This window comes from Phyllostomus discolor, chromosome 2 (genome assembly GCF_004126475.2).
Source record: "Phyllostomus discolor isolate MPI-MPIP mPhyDis1 chromosome 2, mPhyDis1.pri.v3, whole genome shotgun sequence".
Lineage (NCBI taxonomy): Eukaryota > Metazoa > Chordata > Mammalia > Chiroptera > Phyllostomidae > Phyllostomus > Phyllostomus discolor.
In genome coordinates this window covers 187,190,704-187,204,057 of record NC_040904.2, presented here as the reverse complement: position 1 = coordinate 187,204,057, position 13,354 = coordinate 187,190,704, and the positions used below count along the sequence as shown (strand labels likewise).

The 13,354-nt window shown below is 34.6% G+C and overlaps 1 protein-coding gene across 4 annotated transcripts in view; it reads right to left on the bottom strand.

Annotated features, from left to right (window-relative positions):
• Window positions 1-1,006: 1,006 nt before the first annotated feature.
• Window positions 1,007-13,354, bottom strand: part of LMO3 (LIM domain only 3) — a 57,609-nt gene continuing 45,261 nt past the window's right edge. For all 4 annotated transcript variants that reach the window (XM_028532135.2, XM_028532134.1, XM_028532136.2 and 1 more), the window contains 2 exons: window positions 12,815-12,940; window positions 1,007-3,881 (listed from right to left, as the gene is read on the bottom strand). In XM_028532135.2, coding sequence (XP_028387936.1) covers window positions 3,776-3,881; window positions 12,815-12,940 — 232 coding nt within the window. In that variant the 3' untranslated portion in view covers window positions 1,007-3,775. The remainder of the gene's footprint in view (window positions 3,882-12,814; window positions 12,941-13,354) is intronic.

Genomic DNA, 13,354 nt, shown 5'->3' with positions numbered 1-13,354 from the left:
ATTTGTGTGAGATAATTCTCTGAACACATTGATTACTTGAGATATTTTCTGGACCTTTCATAGCAATGACAAGCTGAATAGGTAAAGGACTGCATTCGCTTTTGTGTGCTCATTATTAGTAGGTTTGAGATGAGTGCAAACCGGTGCAAAGGCACCTTAAAGTCATCTGATGTCCCAAGTGTCCTAAGTCTGCCCAACCAGATGTTGAGTGCCCAGGGCAAGACCTCTCACATGGTAGGTTCTCCATAAATGTCAATGGAAACCATGACTATATTAAAGCTTGGCTTTCTACTGCCTTAAATTGCATTAAAATCACATTTAAGAACTATCTATAATGATGTTTTTAAGAAAAGGGAATAATAAAAAGACTTGCTAAAAGTGTATTCTGTGCTAATGGTAAATATACAGATTGTTTTTGCAATTTACTGAAGGGAACACTAAGTATGTTTGGACTGTATCATTTCTATGAAATTGTTTAAGTGACTATTCAGTGGGTGGTTTGCCTAAAGTGATAGTTAAAAGGAAACCACTTTTATCTGGTATGTTTTACTACAGATATAATTTTCAGCGCACCATCTCTTCCTTGAAAATGTAGGCTTTAGTTGAGTTTTTTGCTTTAATTAATTATGCAGAAAGGAGAAAATTTGAAATTTAGTCTGACGACATAGTTGCTTTCAGAAGATTACTTAAAATTTGTAAATATGTGCAAAATTGTACCTAGTAATTGCTACCTTCACTTTTGACAGCTTTATTTTCCCCACAAAAGTAAATAGCAGTAAACTACTTAACTCAAAAATCTTAAATATAAAATTTGGGAAAGCATTTGATCTGCTTTGTTAATGCTTATGGTTTACCTTTTAAAAGTAAATGTCCTTAAAAACTATTTTCCTGTTTCATGAGCTTAACATATGCTTTCTAGATATTACCTAGATTGTGCCAATTAAGAGCAATCCAATAGTGTAATACTCCTTTTATTAAAAACATGAACTCAAATATGAAAAATGAATGAAAGAGTCCAGCAGATTTTTATTAAGCAAGATGAAAGTGAAGTTACACACTCAGGTCAGCTTTTAAACTCAGCCAGCATTCTGGTGGTCTGGAGGTGCCTGGTCCTTCATCAGAGGCAGCCTGTACATGATGCGTGATAGGAAGGGCGCAGTCCCTGCTTGAGAAATCAAAGCTCCATTCGAGGGGGCCTACTGGAGGCACCGGATAACAAGCTAAGTGACATCAGGGCAACACAGCACAAGAAGGGAAGTTGACAACAATTCAGGGACTTTGAATAGTCAAGACAATTAGCTTAGTACTTCAGGTCAAAGATGCTACTATTTATGGGCAATTCGCTATAAAATGGCCTATTTCTGTTTTCTTTCACAAATTCATAGAGATTAAAGATAATCTAAGGAGATTAAGGCCTTACTCTTTAATCTAGGTGAGTAATTTCATTTGTAGGAAAAGCATAAGAATGAATTCTCAAAGGGTTATTCTAAATAAAAGGCAGTAAAAAACAGTTTGGTCTCTGGGCGCCAAGGATAGTTGGCTGGTTTGTTCCCAGTTTACAGGTATTTTGACAGATTGATTTTAACATACAGAAACATTTAGATATTTAAAGATCATTGAAAAAGATACTGACAATTAAAACTGAACGTCCACACGAATGTCAAGCAACTCTTACCCTCTTACCGGGGACCACGGAGCACAGCAGCAACGTTTCGCAGCACTGTCTCCCCTGCACCCATGTGCTCTGTTTTGTTTTGATTTGCTGTTTTTGGTTTTGACTATGCAAGTCCTTTTATGAATCACATGTAAGGCTCTAAGGCTAAAATAATAGTTATATTATGGGCCCCAGATAGCTACTCTTGAAGTTCTTTTATCTCACATTGGGAGGGGAGGGGCACATGATTTGCACACTCTTAACCATGAAGCATTTGTAAAAATACATACCATTCACTTTGCACAGAGTCATATTCTTAAAAATGAGAGGCAATATCCAGATTCACATGCATGTCCATAATAAAGCTCTGTTTTTTAAACAACGCAAATTCACACCAGCATTATTTGCAGCTTAATATTTTGGCCCCCAAACCAAGAATTCAGGTATCACACTTCATTTTCATCTGCAATACATGTATCGGCAGCACAAAATATATATGCAAAGAACACTGGGAAATATTGTCTCCTATACAAGCAATCAAGAAAAAAAGAAAAACCACAGCGCTAAATTTGCTCTAGTAAAAATACGCTTCCTTGTGCCTATGTGGGATTAGATTGGTTGAAAGGTAGTTTCATTACAGGGAACAGAAGCAAAGAAGCAAAATGTGAGCAACCCAGAAGGGGGATTATAGACTCATTTTTATTTCTTAAGCTATAATTTAAATAATCAGTCTCCATAATTTCTGTTTCGAGAAAGTTTCCTATCAGCTATAATGTATGTATGGGAATAATATTTCACCTTTAAAAAATGGAGTGTGAGATTTCAGCTTAGGAGCGATATATACCAATTGGGTTAATTACTCAAAGAAAGCAAGAATAAGACACGTCAAACTTGAAAGTGTTCACTTTTAAACATTAAAATAAGCGGCATGTAAATACAGAAAAATATATAATTACCCCTTCTCAGATTTTTATCAATCCCTTTGTATCTCTTCTTCTAGAAGATTCTATGAGCACTATGTTGCTCAATCAGAAGTAACCTCACTGCTCAAATATCATCCTAGCTTTAATGTGCATTATCATGATTTCAGTAGATTCACACTCAAATCCTTTTAGTGCCAGAAATTTATCAAGCCATAACGTTATTAAACACTTAGCTCTTATGGAGAGGTCTGGGCAAAACTTGTACAAGAAATTTAATTTGTCATTTAAAAGTTATCTCATAATTGTGGTAATACTTTTTGAAAGTAACCCTTTGGAAAAAACTTACGATACCCAAAGGCACTAGTTCACAACAAGGGGGCGAATGACTGAAGAGCAGAACGACAACAAAGCTATCATACAGGCGACGGGCACACGTACAAAGGATATTAAAAGGATAACTGTTAAGCTTTAAAGTTATTCTAAAAGTGGCACTTTTCACGTTGGTACAAAATGAAAGTGCTTTAAGATGAAATTTTTATGCATTCTTTTAAAGCTGATCTTAACCCCCTGAAAATAGGGAGTTATAATGAGAACACTGATAGACTCTAAATCATAGTGTCAATAATAGTGGATGTTGCTAAAATGCTTTGTGTGTCTGTATTTTTTTAGTCTTTCTAATGTTGATAGACTTGCTTTATCTATATGTGTATCATTAGTGAGATTTGCTCAACTTTTTACTAGAAAGTTACAGCTCATTTAAAATAGCTGGTAGATACAGAAAGCATAAATATACAGTAAGTTTAAACACTGATTGTACTAAATGCAACAATACAAAGAAGCAAACAGAACACAAATGGTAACACAATAAAACTGTATTACATTTGTGCTTCGGATATTACAATACATTATATACAATAGTCCAAAATAAACATCTCATGCCAAGTGACACAAAAACGAATAGCAAGCAAAAAATCCAGCAATATGTACATTACTTTTTTCTTTAATAATAAACATTCAACTCTGAACTGAGCAATTTCACTACATACAGATGCAGTCCGCCTTTTATTTCATATATCCATCCTGCTTTCCTATATCTACGCTATTCAGTAGGTTCCTGTGTCAATTCTTATATACATGTGGAGCAAAAAAGATAAAAGAATGTAGTGCTTTGTATTCTTAATGGGGTAACGTTGATAGATCAGCGAACCTGGGGTGCATAACCTTCTTTCATTAAACCTTCCTCGTAGTCCGTCTGGCAAAGGATCATGTTATTCTTTAGGAAAAATTTGTCTCCAACACAAAACCTGAAAATATTTTAAAAAATAAAATGTGTTAAACCATTTCACTCAGATATAGAGATTTGAAGATTTCTTTTCCTAATAATAATTTCACTTTGTAATTCCCTGAATTTGAAAGCTTGGCTTAGAATTTTGTCCTTATTATCAACACTAAAACACTGTAAACAAAATTTGAAATCCTGCCTTTATATATAAAAATCATAGGAACATCAAGGAAGACGCATAGGGCAGCAAATGTGATTTTTTTCTATTTTTTATTTTACCACAATGGAAAGTAAAAAGAACTGATCCATATATACACTCATTAAAATAAGAACGAGTGATAATATTTCACTGCAGTGATTATAGAAGGTTTCATGATCCACTTTATTTCAAAAAGGCATTGAAATGAATCAGACAGTTAGAAAATAGCCCATTTTAAAGTTTTCCATTTAAACTTTCTTTTTACTCCGTTATTAAGATGCGATTAAATTCTAGTAATTTGGAAGTGATCATTCTGAAGTGAAAGTTATTTTTAGCACCAGACTCTGATGCTGGGCCATAGTCCTTTGCCTGTGGCGAGTTCATCAACTATAAAATAGTAAATATCATTTCTTTAATTGAACACTTTCAATTAAACCTAAGGGCATAACCTGAACACAGTTTTTAATATTACTGTGATAAATAAACTATTGCCCATTATTAATTATTATTTTGTTTGATAAAAAATTGTTTAATGTGCAAGATAGTAATGCTTTTAGTAAGTGCTATTTTTGTATAATTTCCCAGTGGTAATACTTTAAACACAATTAAGGTCAGAAATAAATGCTTGTGCTGTTTCCGGTACATTTAACAATAAAGTAACTCTGGGGAGATTTGTATATATTTTTAATTGTAACAATTCAACCTTCAAACAGCGTTGTCTGGTACAGTTGACTCAGTAAAACTACTTGTAATTATACAAGTTGACCTCACTAACCTTTGATAGTGGTGGCTCTTTATCAGATAGTCAATTTTGAATGATGTTCAAGCAGAAATCTTGGTGGATAGATTAAATTGTGTAGCGAAAGCCACCCTTTAAGGTTTTGTGCAGTTGAAAGTTTAAATGAGGAGCAGTTGGACTGATTTACATTTGTAAAGATTGGAATGCTAGACAAACAGTGAATCTATTTATTTTCCAACTGGGTAGCTTTGGAAATTTATCCTTATTCTAGCTTAAGTAGATAGAGGGGAAAACGGTGCAATAAAAAAAGTAGATTGAAAAGAATTAGCTTTCCTCTTAAGGAAGATTGGTCTGTTTATTTGTGGAATTTACTTTTTTTCCCCAGGATTACTGCCTGCTGATGAGGTTGATTGAAAGCACAGACTCCATGCTAATCATGGGATCCTGGAGTCGTCTGTGGTCAAAGCTACTGGATGCCCTACACACTCAAGTTTGGACTTTAAGTGCCCCTTTTTATTGATTGCACACTGTAAACTTTAAATATTGTGCTTAAAAAGTGGTGTTGGAGTAAAACAGTTTGGGCAGATTATCCCGATTACTAAAACATTCAGAAAAGGACAGGCCTCACGGCCAATGTGAAGACTTAACTTTTGTGAGATTATATAAAATAGCATGTAGAATATGTGTGATTACTGTTCAAATTTTCACTTTATAGTATTATTGAAATTAATTGGAACTAAGAAGCTAAGAATAAAACATCACATTAAAAATAAATAAATTCAATTAAACACTCTTGCGCTCCAGCTGATATTACTGAATCTTTTTTTTCCTAAAAACCAACTACACTGGAAATACTCTTTCAACTCCATATTGTCTAATAAAATTTTGCTTTAATTTTTCAACATATTTTTTTAACAATCCCCCAAATTCTATTCACTATCAAATGAAAACATGTTTGTTTTTTTGTCATGTCATGTAACATCATTCTTACCTTCAGAGGCCTTAAAATTTAGATAATTTTTATTTGTAGATTTATAAACTCAGGGTTATTATAGTGAGAAAAAGCACTGAACCAAGAGCCCGTGGGTCTGGTCTTGCTACTATCACCTACCCAAAGCAAGATATGTGGCACATTTCACACTTTTTCTGAGTTCTCTGTGAATAAGCTATATCACTGGATTGTAGGAATGTTACAACAAGAAATATATGAAAGGTAGAGAGGCATATTGCAATGATAGGGTTCAAATCTCAACTTTCTACTTAATGATATGAAATGAGACTGATTTTCCTTATCTGTAATATCAGCTACTTTTGTAATTTTGTCCTATGGAGTATGTGACACCTTACCTCAATGTCTGCAATGTTGTGAAACTTTACCTCAATGTCAAGAGTGTTGGAAATTAAAATAGCCACCTTTTATAATGCACTTACCATATGCTAACGCTAAGCATGTATATATGTGATCACGTTATTCCCTTCATCCAACCTAGATCAGAGATATTATCATTGCCTTTTTCAATGAAAAACCTAAGGCTTCCTCCCAGCATTTAAAATACCTGCCCAAGGTTTCATAGCTGGACGTATGTGGTGGAGGAAGGAAAGAAACCAGGTTTCTTTGGATCTAAGACCCATGCTTTTACCTGGAGGCAGCACAGCATGAGGCTACAAAGTTACACAGACCTTTTTGTGTGAGTGTTACAATTATTCCTTTTCATAACTTTCAAAAACGTCTGCCTGCCATTCAGTGAAATGTTGGTAATATAAATGAAATTCATCTGAAATATTTCTACCTGAATATTTTGTCTCTAATACATTGTCAATTGGATAAAGTACATTTTATGTGCACTTCAATTTATACTCAAAGGTCAAGATGAAAGAGAGCATGGGTGAGGGGTGTCACAATTACATATACAACTCAAACAAAATAGCCCTGAAAGCTCTGGTGAAGAGAAAAAATTATGGCTGGGATGCAATAAGAATCAGTGTCCTCCTTTAAAATGTTTCATATATAAACATGAAGCAATTAAAAAAACAGCAATGCAGATACGAATGAGACACTTAACAGAATAATCTATAACTGTGATTTTGTAAGGCAAGCTAATTTCCAATGCTATATAACCAGTTCCTTAGGAGATTTAGCACTTGCAGTAAAAATATTTAAAAAGCAGCAATACTGTTAGTATATTAATAGGTAGGGCTAAAATTCCTGAAAATAAGCTGATAATCTTTCTTGCAATCTAATCTTCATTACTTGTGATATAGTCAGTTCAATTAACTTTTTCTTCATTTAAAAAATACGTAAAAGAATAAAAAGATGCCAAATCAGATTTTAAACCATCTAATTGTGATGTTTGGAATGAATAACAGACTTTATTTCCACATGTTTTGAAGTGATTCTAGTTGAATTCGTGTGGCCTTAGACAGTTGAAAAGTACAGAATAAATCATCCCTGTATAATACGGGGCTTAGAGTAGTTTTGAGCAGGTTATCAAAAGCCTCTCTGCTAAGAAGCCTCCATGTGTAACATCCTTTCTAAGAAATGAGAAGGTTAACGTAGTCATCTTCTTTTCCCCGAGGCTACTGACTGTCACGTACTAATTTTCACCCCAACAACAATTTTAAAAAGAGAGTATCCAGTCCATACATCCAATGTCTCTACTTTCCTATTGAACATGCTCAGTTACTCAAAGATGGGAGATTTGGATCCTGTACTTTGTTTTCAGTAAGAGGCACAGGTTGTATACCCATCACTACAGAACGGTGCACACATTTGCTGTCTTTGCCCAATGAGAGCTCAGGTGCTATTACACACTTCATTCGTAACAATGTTTTCTGCCCCAAGTTATACTACACACACTCTGAGTTCTGCTAGAAATTATTCAACATCTATCTTACTGTAACACCACTGTATCTAATCACATTTATATCCACTTGGCCAGAATATAAAATACTTTTCTAGAAACAGCCTTCACACTGGCTCTGAGTCCAGAGACTAAAACCAGACTGCCAGGGTTCAAATCTCGAGTCTACCGTTTTATAACTGTGTAATCTTGGAATAGTCACTTAAACTTTTTGTACTTTAGTTTCCTCATCTGTAAAATAAGATCAATAATAGTACCTACTTATGGGTTATTTTGAGTATTAAATGGATTAGTATATGTAAAACAGAACACTGGCGTATAATCACCACTATATAAGAATGTGCTCTCATTATTATTTGCCAACGATAACCTTTTCATCTTTGCTTAGAATGTCACCTAGCCAGGGATGTTTCTTCCTCTTTTCTACCTCACTTAAAGTCTACAAATTCTTTAGTTTATCCCTCCATCAATGTTCCCTGACCATGTCAACTCATCCTGATTTTTCCCAGAACACTTTTTATTAGTGTATCATTCATTTACATTGGCATTTCAAATTTTCTCGTAAGTGTATAACAGGCTTCCCAATCTGGACAGTACTGCCGAGGTGAATGACAATGAGTTTTACTTGTGTTGAGCCCTCTGAAAATACCACCATCATTGTGCAGTCGCTGGTCGGTGGTCAATAAATATTGGTTAAGGTAGATTTATTTCAGAATCAAATAGATTTGAAAACTAAAAATATTTCAGATGGGATAAGTTAAATTTGTATTCATTCTGACTTTTAACCACGGACTTCCTATCTTTACAATTTCATCTCTGGCTTCTCACCCTATTCCTCACTCCTCCATATCACTTCCAAATTCTCGGCCTAATCTCTGAGCACACCGAGCTACTTTTAATTTCCTAAACATATAGATGTTTTCAGTGCCTCCCACACCTTTCAGGCTGTTCCATCTGTCTGGGGGCCCCTTTCCTCACTGCCTCTGATTCTCCTCTCCCAGACACCCCAGCAGGCACACTTCCTATATCCCAACTAGTCTCAGCGAGCTGTTTTAGGAAACCCAGCACATGAGCCTGCGCTGCTTTGCTAAGACTTCCAGGATGAGCCTCTCTTCCCTTGGGGTGGATCTCTTTAGCATCAGTTACACTCACCCGTGAGTCTCTGATGCCTGGCTCTCCCCCAGCTCTGAATAAATTGAAGAGAGAAAGTAGATTTTACTCCTCTCTGTTCCTACAGAGCCAAGCACAATGCTTTTATTCTTTAATGAAAGAAAATGAAATGTTTTCTTTCCTACATATTTGAGGTGATTTATTACAAATAAGTACATCTTTTCCTTTTCTTATAAAACCATCATTTAGTTTTACATAATTTTCTAAGGGGGGAGACTTATTCACCTTTAATAAATTAACTATTACATAGAATTTTCCACTATTAAAGTAGGTTCAGGTTATTCGACACAACACCCAAGATAACCTTCAAAATAGAGAAATTTTTAGATTTATAATTCAGGACTCTACATTTTTCACCATACCCCTCTAAAAAGGGAAGAGAGGGTATGTACAAGGGACAGCCAATCCTGAAAAGTTGTTATTGCTAACATTTTTAAACATTCAGAAATACTATGATCTTAATAATATTTTGATTTAAAAGCTACAGTGAGATCACTGCTAAGTAACATTCAGAAGCATGTATACTACCATTGTTTCAGAAGATGTCAATAACGTGTGCTTATGGGAAAGTGTCTATAAGTTACCTATGTGCCTTGCATTTTTCACTTCAGGTGCAATGCTATGACCCTGATATGGCTACCCAGAGCATACGCTTCTTTGGCATACGGCTTTATTGAAGAGGGTTTCCTAAGGCAATGTCAAAGTCAAAGCAGAATCTTCTGTATTGAAAACCTTCTGTATTGAGAGAAACAAAATTTGTCCGCTGTGCTGGGCTGATGAAGATTAGTTGACTACCTGCATTAAAGAAGTTTGTCTTGTTGGGGCTGAAGTGACAAGACAATAACGAAGTGCTAATTGTGCATAACCAGAACTAAAGATATGCAGTCCCGTTGTGGCATGTAATAAATGAAGCGAACATAGAAATATATCAGGTATTTTAATAACGATACTAGAATAGCATTTTGCAGCAATAATAATGTGAACAGTTTTAGCGTCAAAATTTAGGAGTGTTTGTCGTACTTGACTGAGTTCTACTGAGGAGACAGTCTTAATTGTAAGTATAACTTTTTATTTCAATGGTGAAATAAAATAAAGCATGATTTGTAAATAGCATGAACAACCTACAATTACGTTGCATCATAGTAGAATTTAGCCCTTGTTTAGCATTTGAATAATGTTTTAACTTTCTGTGTATAACATGAATAAAACAGGTAAGCTTTCCCTAATAGAAAAAATGGACAAAGGGTATAAATAGGCAGTTCCCTAACTAAAGAAATAGCAAAGGGCCACTGGTAAGCAAATGCGTGCTAACTGGAAATAGTAATGAGATACCACCATCTTTCCTCACTTAAGGTGACAAAGATTTCTTTCTGAATAATTCCCGGTGTTAGAGTGAATGTGAGGGAATGGACAGTTTTTGCATTTCTGGTACGAGAATAATTGGTGTAACTCTTCTAGAGAGCATTTTATACTGTATAACAATAGCCTTTAAACTTTTATATATTTTTCCTAATTAATTTTTGTTCCTGTGAATTTATCCTGACACAGATTTTAGTATTTGTTTGTTTATAAAGTCCATATGATATTAATAATATTTATAATATAAAAACTTGAAGAAATAACCTATACACCTGATTGTTTATTATATGAAGTTCTATTCATAAACTGAACACAAGAAAAGCTTAAAATATCTCAAAAGAATTTTTAACTATAGGTAAAAGACACATTCTATTAAACATAAAAGCCAAATATTAAAGATTAGGATTCTCTCCTGTTACTTTCCTTTAATCTGCTCAAATGTGAGTATAATATAAATTTTATGCTATGTATACTCTGTCATATATGTATGAAAAATTGTACAGCTAGCTACACGCCAAAATATTAAATATTCTCTCTTATAATTGTAAGAAAATAGTGAATATAGTGTAAATATTTTCTCTTATAATTGTAAGAAAATAGTGAAATATGAGACAATGTTATTTTTATCTCTTTGTATTTTCTGAATTTTTACAGCAAATATGTAACCTTTTTATAAGTAGAAAAGCAGTAAGTGTTACTGCATGAGCTAACGTTTGTGGATGCTATTAGTGGATCAAATGTGACAAGGAAACAGAATTTTAAATTTACTAAATATACTTTTAAAATGTATATGCACACATGTATACATGCATATACATGTGTCTGCATTGATGTGCAGATATTTGTGTTTGTTTATCCACATCCTTACGGACAACAAACAGCATGTGCATTTGCCACTTGATTTTTGGTTAAATGTCACCATAGACTGAATTAAATTACACTGACTCTAGGCACTTGTGGGGAAGACTCGATGTGAGATGATTTCTTGAATTATTTCCTGGATAAATTATCCATGACAGGGTATACTGAGTCACATTCTGAATATCTACTTAGCAGGAGACATTATTGAGATATATGTCTTGTATAAAAACAAGCTAGTGAAATAATATTTGGTAAAAGTTATAAATAGCAAGGAAAAAGAACTAATTTTTGAGAGCCTATTGTTCTATTTTCTAATTTCTACTTCTATTAATAATTCTAGTTTCTAAGAACCTGTACCTGGTACTTACATACATCATTTGATTTTCGAAGTCTGTTAGACAGGCATTATTATCTTTATTTTAAGGATGTGGAAACTGAAGTCAGAGAGAGTCAGTAACATTCTCAGAGTCACATGGTAATACACAGTGGGGCTGGAATCTGAATCCAGGTCTCCCTGTAAACATCGTGTTCTTTCTACTGCCCTACAGGGCCTCATAAGATGCTGCGTTGAACAGTAAAACAGGGGAAATTATAATAACTTAGAACTTGACACAGCTAATATTTTCTGATTATACACTATGTCCAGGTGTTTTCACACTCACACAGGATTTATTTTCATTAAAACCCATCACGTGTACTAATTTTTGAAATGCACTTTTAATGATATGTACACTTCAGTATTCTAATATACTCTGCATTTGTCACATAAAACAGGTACCAGTGGTATATAGTCCCACTGGAAATAAAATTTATAACTTTCAATAAAGAAAAATGGGATGAAGTCATAAGACTTTAAGATGAAAGAATTCTCTGCAGTTGACTATTCAGCTCCCTCATGTTGTTAATGAGAAAACTGAAGTCCAGAGAACTAATATTGTTGGTTCACGGTCATCCATCTTGTTAGGGGCCACGTGCAGACCAGAATTTAGGTCTTTAGATTTGCTGTGCAACACTTATTCTCCAGTGCTGCCTCTCCAATGCTGATCCTTAGCAATTAACAACTGCTGATCATCTCTGGCTTTGTTCACAAAGAGACTTGAAGCAACTTAAGTACATATAAAACAAGGTTAAAATTCAACATAAGAAACCAAGATAGGGTAACTATACATAAAAATAGTAAGATGAATACCCACGACCTGCCACAAATTCCCATGTATTTGCCACAGTGCAAAAGTGTTTGCTCACAGAAGTAGTACAAAAGAAAGTAAAGACATTTTGAACCTACTTTTTAAAAGACAGAAAAACATCAAAGAAAAGGATGAATAATAAGAAGATTTAAGCCCTGCCTGGTGTAGCTCAGTGGATTGAGCACGAGCTGCAAACCAGAGTGTCACAGGTTTGATTCCCAGTCAGGGTACATGCCTGGGTTGCAGGCCATGACCCCCAGCAACCGCACATTGATGTTTCTCTCTCTCTCTTTAAATAAAAATAGAAATAAAAATAAAAAAGAAGAAGATTTAAAGTTTATAGAAGTGTTCTCATTTCCTATCACATCCTTTTATATGATACATTTCTTCTAGGTAGAAATAGTCTTAAGACCTTTTCCTTGGTGGCTCGTTTATGGTGCTCAATGAATGTTTGCAGAAAAGAAAAATGCTGAGACTAATTGTTTCAAGTAAAGTGTACTAATATATAATTCCCACCTGTTAACCAGCCAGAAAAGAGAGTTTTACTCGTTTTTAGAAGACAAAACAAAATCTGAGTACCTCTGATTACAGAGCTGGCATGCAAAGCAGTCCAGGTGGTAAACGTTGTCCTTGGCTCGCATCACCATCTCGAAGGCAGGGATGAGCTTGCTACAGGCGGCGCAGTTCCCTGTTACACCGAAGAGCCTGGAACAGTAAACGGTTTTTTCAGTCTCTTACAGGGAAGTCGGAGATGGTGACTAGAGAAGACGCTAATACACTTCGTAAAGCTCTCAGCGCGCCATGCTCTAGGATGTACTCAGGTGAGTTTTATCTAGGTATATACATAAATATTCTTTGGTGATACACACTCAGTTGACCTTTCTTGATGAAAATCCTATCGTGTTTGAGAAGAAAAGGAAAAGACAAATACATTGGGAAGCTTAGGCAAACAGAAGTCAACTGGGGTGAATTTATAGCAAAGATGTACTTGTTAGAATATGGAGCAAATATAAAAACAATGTAACTTTGATCCTAACGTCACATATTAAACTTTTTAGTTGGAAAAAAAAACATTTGAATGACCCACTATTTTTGTCACTTGGTTACTAAATGGTTTGC